The 12,683-nt window shown below is 35.9% G+C and overlaps 1 protein-coding gene across 1 annotated transcript in view; it reads left to right on the plus strand.

The window, feature by feature from the left end:
* The first annotated feature begins 8,558 nt into the window (after positions 1-8,558).
* The window catches only part of LOC134660805 (glypican-6), a 111,119-nt gene continuing 106,994 nt past the window's right edge, over positions 8,559-12,683 (plus strand). The window contains exon 1 of the mRNA XM_063516603.1: positions 8,559-8,948. Coding sequence (XP_063372673.1) covers positions 8,732-8,948 — 217 coding nt within the window. The 5' untranslated portion in view covers positions 8,559-8,731. The remainder of the gene's footprint in view (positions 8,949-12,683) is intronic.

Raw genomic sequence — 12,683 nt, forward strand, 5'->3', positions numbered from 1 at the left:
TTATTGTATTCTACATGTACATACTTAAAGGATGGCCCAAAAATACGTTGACCTAGGTTTTTCTAATTATTTTATTAAGTACTGATGTAACGAGTACAGAATAAGTTCAAAATTCAAACTACAGTTTTTTATGCAACAAAAATGAATTGTCTTCAAAATAGCCCCCTTTCGCTTTGATTCACAAACGCAAAACGTTTGTTAAAATTTTAAACGAAATGCCGCAGCTCCTCCAAGGACATTTTTTCCCATTTTTTGGTAAGTGTTGCTTTTTGAACGTTTATACTTCTGTGTTTTGTAGCACAGGCCCTTGTCTCTAAGATTGACCACAAACTATAATCCATTGGATTTGGATCTAGGGATTGCAATCCGGTCCGGCGGATCCGGTAATCCGGCCGGATCCGGCACATTTTTCAAGCTACCGGATCAGCCAAAACTCACCGGATCCGGTCTCGGATCCGGTAAAATGAATCAAAGATATAAAATAACGCTAAAATTTAAAAGTTCTCGCCAATATTCGAACGTCGCTCGACGCGTGCGATAATTTTCTCGCTCGCAAACAGCAACACAACAACTTGTTCGTTAGTCGACGCCAGTCTTCTAGCCAACGAAATATGTGTCGTCGTAGTGTTGAGATTCCCGTGCACCGTAAGTACTGAATTATTTTATAGTCAATTAATTGTGTTGTTACATTGTAATTAAATGTACGTGTTGTTTCGTTTTATTTTGCATAAACCATTATAGCCCAGTTATAATAAAGTGCTACCTGCATTTAAAATATAATGAATAAATATGTATAAAACTTCATTCAGCACTTCAGCAGTTAAGTTAAATGTTTTGTCGAATTAAAAGTAATTAGAGGAATATATGTTGAATTTTTGACTTTTGACGACCGGTCTGACCTATTCGATAGTGACCCTGCCTGTGAAGCTGCGGTCCTGGGTTCGAATCCCATTTATTTGTGTGATGAGCACAGATATTTGTTCCTGAGACATGGTTGTTTTCTATGTATTTAAGTACCTATTTGCATATATACTTGGTCCTGGCAGAATACCAGTGCTTCTCCCAATGGGTGAAGCGTAACACTGAGCCAGAACCCTTTTGTTTTGCTGCGATGCACACAGCATTTACTTGTATGAAAAGTGTTTTTACGTATGTTTTCTTTCTTTTTCTTTTTTGTGTAAATCTGTGTGACTATTATCTGTCTTTGTAATTTTCAATTTTTCTCTGGATTGTTTTTTGTATACTGTCATTGTTGTACCTTTGAATATCTTGTGTGTATTGTGGCAAACAAATAAATGGACTATCTATCTATCTATCTTATATATATCGTTGTCTGAGTACCCACAACACAAGCTTTCTTGAGCTTACCGTGGGGCTTATGTAAATATGTCCTATAATGTTTTTTTATTATTATGTTATCTTGTTATTATTATGCTACTAAATAAAGCTGGAAAATATTATGTGTGAAAAAATGTTTTAATGTATACTTGTATAGATATGCACGTTCATTGATTTTGTTTGCTCAAACTAAAATGGTTGAATTGAAAGCACCTTTTTGTGGGAAATGTGGGTTGGGCTATAGATATTTTAAGAGAAAAAGAAGTTTTTAATTTGTGACACTGATTATTGTAATAAGACTTAGTGGTTAAGTAATAAAAACGCTAATTTTTGAAACTTAAAACAGCCGTTTTATTAACCCATTAAAAATATCCTTAACTTCGCATATAACGCTAAAAAACATAATAAAATACGTGACTTGATGATTTTTTTTTATCCGCAATACCAACCTGGCCGGATCCGGCCGGATTCAAAATCAGACCGGATTGCAATCCCTATTTGGATCAAAGCCCGTACCATGAGCCATTGACAGTGTCAAAACTCACATTTAAGGTGTTAGTCCATTTCCAACCGCAGCTGCACTACTGTACATTTTACTATGGAAATTGACAGTAACAGCGACGCGTTCAGTACCAGTAGTGCAGCTGCGGTCAGAAATGGAATGTTACCCATACGCTATCGAGAACATAATTTACTTTCTTTTCTATGCATCTCGCTCGTACTAATATGCGAGTACGAGCGAGATGCATAGAAAGTAAATTACGTTCTCGATGGCGTTTATGTCAGTGCCAAACTGGTGGTAGCCATACAGGCGACCCTTCGGCCGTGTACGTAACCGACCTTTCGTAACTGGTAACGAAGGAAGAAAAAATGATCTTTGTACGATACTGGTTTCGAATAAATATTATTTTTTCTTCGTACGTAACCATAGTTACGAGAGAAGAAATTTTCTATTTGAAATTACGAAAAAAGACTATCTATTCCTCATACGTAACTGAGTCAAAATGTTTTAATCATCATTGAGCGTAGGTAACATACTGATATGAAACCTCTTCAAACTCCTTACTGTTATAGACTAGACTAACTGTTATATCCATGAATGAGTTTCAAAAGAAGACTCTATATTCTGTATCCTCCTTGTGACCAGTTAGAACTTATTGACGGGATGATGAATAGGAACAGATTTTCAGTGTGACCAATAGCTACAAAATTACTATGTGACTTAATAGAACTAAATTTACTTGTGACGGGTTGAAACAAATATTATTGCTTTCGGCAGTATGACCGGTTAGAACAAAATTTTGGTGTGACGAGTTGATGCCTAAATCGGGAATACGATACTAAATTATGCCCTTAAACGGATCATTACATTATGCGCCAAGCAATTATTTTAATTCATTATACAGTTGCTAGTGTACTATGTGCACCAAATTATAATTAAATGATAATATAGATCTATTAAGCCTTTCTTTGTAATTAACTAGCTTTTTCCCGCGGCTTCGCCGGCGTACTAAGACTACTAAAAAATGAGGTTTTCCCCAAACAAACTTTGAACCCCCATTTTACCCCCTTAGGGGGTGAATTTTGAAACATCCTTTCTTAGTGCACCCCTAGACCTTATAAGGAACCTACGTGCCAAATTTGGAATCTCTAGAACTAGCGGTTTGGGCTGTGCGTTCATATGTCAGTCAGTCAGTCAGTTTCTTCTTTTAGGTAAATATTTATATTGAAAATCGGCGATGGAATAATTAATGGTACAATCAGCATCAAAATAGTAGTCTACAAGTATAACTTTAAACTAAAGGTAAGGAAATGAAAAAAATTACATGTGTTATAATATGTACCTAATTAAAACGTAAAATTTCTAAGCAATGCCCCACAGACATATTAAATGGTGTTATACATACAAAAGAGCTAGTTAAGTCTAATCTTCAACTCAAGAATATATCGATTAAGACGGTTTACAAAATTAGACATTTTACAACCAAGACCTGATGAAATTAAGTTGGTTTTGCTTACATAGTCGTTATGTAATCTAGTCCTTACTTAGTCTAGGCGAAGGATCGTATTAAGAAAATTAATTCTTACTATGTAACTGGTTACGAACCACCTTCGAAAGATGGTGACTGATTACATACGAGGAAAAAATGATCTTAATTCGAAACCAGTATCGTACAAAGATCATTTTTTCTTCCTTCGTTACCAGTTACGAAAGGTCGGTTACGTACACGGCCGAAGGGACAGGCGAGTAGGGTGGCCACTCTTTTGAACGAATGAATCGGGGCAAATAATTTTTGCAGCACTGCATGTATCATTCAGTAGTATGAATATCGGAGGAGTCCAAACAATTTCATTTCAATTAGGTACGTTTGATAGTGTAACATTTTTTTCCACTTTTAGAATATCTTCGCTGTCGATCATTTTGTCGGTTAAGGGATGGTAACTATCAATAGGTACAAACACGTCGGAAGAAATAGTAGATTATACCTACGTCAGGTGGTGGTTGTTAGTCGTAATTTGGCTCAACGTCCAAATTTACAATGGGTAAAGTTGAGGCAAAAATATCTCGAATAGGCATTATTTTTTAATGCAAAAAACATCAGACCACATTTTAGTCACTGAAGTGTCGTTAAAATCCTCCCGGTGCCTCCCGACCGTGTACTCGTATATAGATCATTATATTTTAGATTTCGCAGCAACATTCCTTCACTATGCGTATTTGACTTACGTATATGCGTATGATTTTAATCTGCTGTCACAAAAACCCTCAGTGGTTGCAAGTTGCAAAGCACGTCCGTTGAAGAAAACCACCTTTTCGGCTCGACACTTGTTATTTATATATATGTATTGCTAATAATGTGTTCAAAATTGATCGAAAATGAAAGCTCTTGCTTAAAACGCATATATAAGTTAATTCATCGTTTGAAAAATATAATTATAATTCGATTTTGGGCTACGGCAGTAAATTACACTCGTTAAATTGCAATATTGCATGGTTATACAAAAAAATCCGAGAATTCGGATTTTGTTTACAAAAATCCCGATTTTAAAACGGATCGGAAATCGCCGTAAAAACCGGATTTTTGAACTTCGGATAATTCGGATTGCAATCACTAGTCACCAGGCTGTATCTCATGAGTCATGAACCGCGATAGCTAGACAGTTGAAATTTTCACAAATGATGTAAAGCTGGTCAACCAAATCTTGTCAGTAAAAAAAGGCGCGAAATTCAAATTTTCAATGAGACGATATCCCTTCGCGCCTACATTTTTCAAATTTGCCGCCTTTTTCTACTGACAAGATCTGCTTGATCATCTTTATCTCTGTTGCCGCTATAACAACAAATACTAAAAATAAAATAAAATAAATATTTAAGGGGGGCTCACATACAACAAACACGATTTTTTTGCTCTATTTTTTTGTTGATGGTGCGGAACCCTCCGTGCGCGAGTCCGACTCGCACTTGGCCGGGTTTTTTTATATTCCCCACACGCCGCACACGTGCGCCAGTGTTGACAAGTGTCCCATATTTCCGTGTATTTCAATGAATTTTTGGAATGGAATCCTTCTGAGAGATTCCTCCTTGGAGATTTAATTTCAATTAATGTGGCTCCGCTTTTTTAGAGGTAGATGAACGGCCTGAGGTACTATAATTCACCTTTTTCCATGAAAATCTTTAAAAATCTGCGTCTTTAAAGCACTGGTTCCGCATTTTTGTTATTTCATCAACCGGCTACTTTGTCGTCCTCTGTCAATTGGAAAATGACAGCTGTCAAACGGTGCGATGCAGCTAACACTAGGGAATAATACTACCATCTATGAGGGAATTGGTGCGGACACAGATTATATAATAATTCTTACGAACAGATACTTATCTCTCAAAGAAAACGCAAATACCTACCGTTTTGATACCTACACAAAAATACAATGGAGTGACCTTCAGCGCGCCGCTCCCGCACCGTGCGCACCGGCACAACGCTAGGGTTGCCGACGCGACGCTTAGAAATTCTAATACGTGTGAAGACCGGTCTCTAATTCGATTGATCAAACTAACATTAGAACTTGCCATAAAGTATATAACAGCATAGCGTTAAATAACTACATTTAAGCAAGTTAAGTTGCAATAATTTATAATATTCCGTTTATGCGTTAGGTTAGGTTAGTGTTTGCGAAATACTCATTTTAAAAGGTCATATGTCCCTGCAGTGACCGCAGTGTTTACGCCGTTTTATAAACCACGCAATGAACCCAGCAAGAATTAGTTTTAAAACTTCGTGTAATTTAAAACCAGATTTAGGTAAATTAATGTTACACAATAAAGAAAAATAATAGAGAACCCATGATTATAGGTAATTCATAATAAGATAACCAGAGCATAAATGAGTATCTATTTTCCGATCTAAAATTAAGATCTTACTGTCGATAAAATGATCATTTACCAAGTTAGATACCTAGAGACAAACCAAAGAAAGTCTGCAGCGCAATAATTTGACATCGAATTAAAAAACTACATATGGCAATGTTTTTAAGCAGTCAGTAAACGTCATGCACTATGGTATGTGTTTGTCAAAATCGTTTAAATATTCATTGTGTTTTGTGATGAACGGAATAAACATGGTGAAACCTTACAAAACCGGCGTGCGGGAGTTACTTTTCCGCATGACGAATAATTTTACACTTGTAAAAAGTCAGCACGAGGCGATTCAAGCTGAAAAACGACAATGTTTACAAAATTTGGAGTTGATGACGGGTAAGTGGAATGAAACATCTTAATACTTCACCTTAAGTACCTACTTAGATAATATAATATTGGTTTAGACAAAGGTTTCACAGCAAATTGAACACACCTAATAGGTATAGGCATACTTATGAACTTCCTCTAACATTTCGAGAAACTCATTGGTACTAGCCGGGTTTTGAGCTCGAACTCACAACCTCCATGCTTATGCTCACGGCATGGGTACCTACTAGTTAAAGCTAAAATTAATTTTTAATATAAGTTTATTGTTTTAATGGTTTATTTCGTTTTTCCGAAAACTTTAGTTCGCAAATTGCGGGCAATTTCTCTGTCAATCTAATTACGCCTTAATGGGAGTAAAAGAGAAAGATGCTCGCATATTGAGAACTTCGGTGTTCGCGGTAGGCCCTCGTATTTGAAAGATTTTGTATGTAAATTTATATTTTCAATTAATTAGCAAAAATTGGACCAATCTCATTTTACGACGGACGATATCCCTTCGCGCCTACATTTTTCAAATTTGCCGCCTTTTTCTACTGAAAAGATCTGGTTGACCAAGTATATATGTATATACTTAAAACCTGTATCCTGAAAGCGGTTGTACTGAGGGAAAGTAAGTAATCATATATTATATAATATTTTTGATTTTTCAGGTTACCGAAATCTGAACTGAATGTACGATAAAAAAATGGTTAGAAACCATTGGAACAGAAAATATAAGGCAAAACACAAACTCTTGCTGATGAAAAGTGTAATTCAAACTTACCTTTATGTACGTTTCCAATATTATAGAAAAAACAAACGGAAAAAGAATCTTTCTGGAACTACCTGAACAAAGTTGTATTATTCCGAATCAGAAATGAATAAAGAATATTTTTGTGTATGAATGTTGTTTTATTCTACATAGGAAGAATAATCTTCTTATATTTAACTAATAACGGTACCCTAGTTCACAATAGCGCTAATTATAAATGGTCAAGCAGATCTTGTCAGTAAAATTTCGGCAAATTTCAAAAATGTAGGCGCGAAGTGATATGGGCCCATAGAAAATTTGAATTTTGCGCCTTTTTCTACCGACAAGACTTGCCTGACCATCTATGCATTTATATTATTAATTAAATTGCAACTTTGTGATATCTGCAATTCTGCACTATCGTCTTAATTAATCGTAATTAGTACGATCATGAAATAGAGTAGGTATCGATAATGCAAACGGCCGTCATAAAGACTCATAAGCCAACAAATAGCGTTCTCTCAATTATATGTTATCTTAAGTTACACGCCAACATCAACATTTTTTTCTGCTTTGCCTTAACCCTTAAATACATGATTTTTTCGTTTTGCCCGAAATTAATATATATATCACATAATTGTTTGCCGTTTCTAGGAAAAATAGTAAAAAAAAATATATCATCGATTTTCACTGGGAAATCAGTGTTAAAAGTTGCATAGTCTAAATCATATTTTTGGAAATATATAGCTATTAGTAAGGGGTATAGGAAAAATCTTAACTGCCAACAGAAAGGTACACTATTAGTGATGTTCCTATGATAAAATTTGTAAATATAAAATAATTACAAACCCCGAAAAATCTGCCCAAAATCACATACTAAAAATCATCAACTTCCAGGTTTTTCCAAGTTTTCCGACATTTCGTCTATAAACAAATGTAACTTTTATAAATTAAAATACTGCGTAAATTTATGTAATAATTCGGAAAATTTATTAGTTTTACTATTGAAATAATATACAAGAACAAATAGAATTTGTTTAATAATGCATAACATTTGATGTTTATGTTGTGTGTATAAATGCATCACTATGCATTTAAGGGTTAAGGCAGGCTTAGGGCTTAAGGTGGACTGGTAGAGAATGTCATAAGACGTATAAAGTCCGCCTATTGTACACTATGTTTTTCTTCTCTATAAGTGGATCTAATAGGTTTATGTGTTTAAAATGATGACAACTTAGTTTATCGATATCCTTGTCAAATATCAACTTGTCTTCCCAGCACTACAGACCGCCATGTTCAGTTCTCGGCAATATGGCGTCGGCCACACTTTTTTTGTAGGTATGTCGCTTCCATACATCTTCCATATGATTCTTTTTTCATTGATTTGATCAGGAAAATAATTGGCGCCAATCTCATCTAGCGTCCACACGTACACAATTTAATCACCAATTTGCACTCCATAGGTACTAACTTCGAAAATTGGCATTTTTGTGTCTGCACCTGCTGATTTGATCGGGGAATCAAATTGGCGTTTTCGTCCGCACGGCCTGATTAGATCTGACAATTTCATCAGATAGGCGAAACTTTGTCTCGTCTGGACTGCACTTAAGTGTATATGTTGCCAGTTTATTATTTAGGTCTCGGTTTCTGCGATTGCCAGCATTGTTCGCTATTTTTCTTTTCTTCGAACAAACAGGGTTGGTTGAAGTTAGATGAACTCATTTACTTCAGAGTCCAGTCGAACTGCGGCCATCATGGATCGTAGTTGATTGGAAATTACGATTAAGTGGTCACGTTTATATTATTAGTTTTAATTAAGAATACTTTTTATAATAAGAAACAAATCAAAGACTAAATACGCTTTGATTTGTCTATTTACATCAATACATATTGATGTATATAAATAGTAAATTGTTAAAGCCATGACTGTGAGAGAGTGTTATTGTGTTGAACTGTCGCCCAGCAAAAAATCGATTTACGGATTGAAAATGAAGCAAATATTGTTAATACTGGTATTTACCAGTATAATGATTAGTTCTTGTGTTGCTGATTTGGAACTATCATGCACAAACGTGCGAAATATGTTTGAAAAGAAAGGAATGTTGTCGGCGGTGGACATACAGGAGCAGCCTAACTCGGGTGAGTTCATTGCATGTTGCGGCTTGGGAGCACTTGTGAGCTCACTAATATTTAACTAATTAAGTACGTGTCAAACGTACGTGTAGTTTTATTTAATTTAACAATTTTTTTAACTCTTGATTCTCATTTTTGTAGTCTACACGTTTTGCATTGTTATGATAAGTCAAGATAAGCTTTCTACGTAGTGAAATATCGCGTAGTCAGAATCAATCTCGATAGACATATAAATGTTTAAAAAAGTTTTTCAAGTAAAATAGCTATGTAGTGACTGTAGGTATGTAAAGACTGTATCGTTAAGTATAGGGACAGATAAAACCTGGTCTAACTGTTGGCATGTGTATTATTTTGTATTACTATGTTCTTAGAGTAAGTATGTATCTGATTTAAGAAGGTTTGACATTTTCTTAATTTTAGGGACTTTATGACGCTTTTAATACCGTATAGCAAATATTATTATATATATTAGGACTTCACGTCAACCATGCAAAGACCAAGCTGATGTTTGTGTATCGGAAAAAACCTCCTCTATGAAGCTTAAAACTTAAGGATCTCAATTGTGTTAGCGCCTTCACCTACCTCGGCTCGCTTATATCTAGCGATGGTAGTTGTGACGGGGAAATTATCCGGAGGATTCAAATAGCGAAGGGAGCTATGGCTCGGCTTGATAAGATCTGGAAGGACCGTAGTATATTAAGACAGACGAAGGTTAGACTTCTGCATTCTCTGGTTTTCCCAATCTTTCTGCATGGTTTGGAGACATGGACAATCCGAGCCAATCTGACCAAGCGTATAAACGCGTTTGAGATGTGGTGTTGGCGCAGGCTTTTACGAATACTGTGGACAGCATTGCGTACCAATCTCTCCATACTGGAGGAACTACGCATAAATCGCCGGTTGTCAACAATATGCCAGGACCAAATGCTTGCATACTTCGGACACCTCTCACGTCACTCTCCTGATAGCCTGGAAAGAGTAATAATGACGGGTAAAGTTGAATTCTCGAGACCTCAGGCCCCTCCCCCTACTAGATGGTGTTCTCAAATTACGGCACCTATTAGGGCTTCCAAATACCGGACTTCTCACAATACCGGTATTAATACCGAAACTGTCTTCATCAATACCGGGATCCCGGGATCCCGGTATTGGAAATGAATCGCTTAAAAATATATAGTTTTATTAAAAAGGGGAATTAGAAAGGCCACTGGAATACCAGATATGTCCTAAAAGCTATTACAACAATAAACAATCAATGCCGCCATCTGCAATAATTTTATTTCACACTCCAGGTTGGCAATAATTTTATCAAATTTGTTGACTTCCCCTCACCAGTCACATTTGTAGTCCAACTTAACCAACCAGACAACATTTTCTCAAATTTCCGTCAAAATTGGTTTGCCATTATTACAGTTATCCTTGCTCTTTCGATTTATTTTTTGATAAAATTATAAGAACTAATTATGTTAATGTTAATGTCACTATCATCATATTCATCACTCACATAACTTCAGGATTCATCCACCACCAACCACCAAATATTTATCTGACGCATTAGGCAACGATCTTGTTTCAATAATAAAATGCGGGCTAGAGACCAGTTAGAGTTAGACCAAGTAAAGTATGCAACGATTTTGATAGCATATGCAGTACACAGTGCAAGTATTATTTGTACGTCATAATTTCATAGAAGTTTGACGTTTAATATAACACTTGCACTGCGCGTGCTATCAAAATCGTTGCAGACTTTTCTTGGTCTAACTCTAGATGCGTCTGACCTTTAGTAAGCTTTTTGATACAGCCGAATATAATGGATTTAAAGGGTTTATACTGCGCATTTCCCTCATTTTTAAAAATACCGGGATCCCGGTATTGCCTTTAAAAAATACCGGTATTGAAAAATGCGTTTAAAAAGACGGGATCCCGGGATCCCGAAATACCGGGATCCCGGTATTGGAAGCCCTAGCACCTATGCAATTAAAACTGCACGAGGCCATGCACTTGGCGGGGAACAGAACCCTATGGAGGAACCTGGTCTTCAACAGAAGGACATGATGTCACGATCCTCAGTATTGAAGGACCGACTGAAGAAGAAGCAAATATAGTCCGGACAAGCCTATCGAGCTGAATTTGAGACTATTTCGCCGACTCTTTGGTACGATTTAAAGTAACAAAAGGTAAATAGGCTGCCAAAACATGTTATCTAAGTGTCCTCTTCATGATTGCTCAATTGAGCAGCTGCGGAATAAACATGGTGAATGTTTATTTTTACATAAAAACGATTTTTCACCCCACGTTTTGAAATCCCTTCAATTTCTGATGCAAAATGCGAAATGACGGAGACAGCTAGAAGAATAAGCTACAAACCAAAGCCTAACGGACATTCATGGCGTTGATCCATCGCTAGAGCGGGTCGATAGAAACGCGCCATAATAGTTATATTAGATGTCAAAGTCAGAGTTGTCGTAAGTAACATGCCATATTCTCTAAAAGGCCACCATGCACAGATCCAAATTTTAACGAAAAGAAATGATTAGACTATGTCCAGATGTTTCGATATATGAATCATGTGTAATTGCTGTTTACATAGTACGATTTTTTTTTGTGTGATATTGTCTTGTTCGCAAACTGCAAATTTTCTTGTAGTATTTGTCAACAGTCATTATTGTTACTCGAGAGAATTGAGTAAATTTCGTCCAAACCATATGCTTTACGCTCCCAGCTCCCAGGACGAAATGTATACCTTATTAAAACACTAATTGAACACATGTGTAATATTGAAATAAAAATATAATACCAAAAAAAAACGGCTAAGTTGTCCCCATACTTAACGATACGGTCTTTATTATGAATTATAAGTATGGGCACAGGGCTACCACTTAAATCAGACTGTTTGTCAGGCGCTTCTGCGGTGTTTTCCTATTGTTGGTCCTATTGTCATCTGGTCAGGATCTGAAATTGGGATCCTGGAGAAATCTAGACAGCTCTTCAACTATTAACATAAATAAATTCACAAGAATTTACCTATAAACCCTTAGTTTCTGCTTCGGAAAATATAATACAGACCTATAAAGTCATTTTTACACTTAACATGATACAATCATTAATATTTTTAGGTAGGTATTTATTAATACATAAAACAGGTGCTGAATTTAACCATATTCCACTACTTTAATAGAAACGATTCCTAGCTTGTAATATGATATGCTCACCAGCAGTAATATGATGCTCAATGAAGCAAGCCAAAATATCTGATTCAATGTTATTTTTAATGTGACATTTTTGCGTGCTTCATAGTATATTATTGCAGGTGATTGTACCATCCAGGGGAAGGCTCATGCCTGCCAAGTTTCATAACTTGGCATATAATTGTTACTGGGGAAAAATAATGTTAGTGAACACATTGTGTGACAAGATTTTCCCGTTCTTCCTTCAGTTTTGTGTACCTAATTGCACCTCATCAATTGTTTTTATATCAACTTGAAGGTATAATAAAATTCAGTTGCATACTTGCTGATTTTGTTCCTGTTAAAGCTAGGTTTGTTAGGTAAGAAGCTACACATCATGTGGAGTATCGGTGACTTAGTGGCAATTAAGTAGCACTAGTGATGAGACAAATTTTTCAAGTGAAGACACACTCGGGAAATTGATAATCGGGTTTGATAAAATAACAAATTAATACTTATTACTTATGTATCTACATGATTTTAACAAACATACCTGTCAGGGCTTTAAATACCG

The sequence above is a fragment of the Cydia amplana genome, chromosome Z (assembly GCF_948474715.1).
Source record: "Cydia amplana chromosome Z, ilCydAmpl1.1, whole genome shotgun sequence".
In the NCBI taxonomy this organism is placed as follows: Eukaryota; Metazoa; Arthropoda; class Insecta; order Lepidoptera; family Tortricidae; genus Cydia; species Cydia amplana.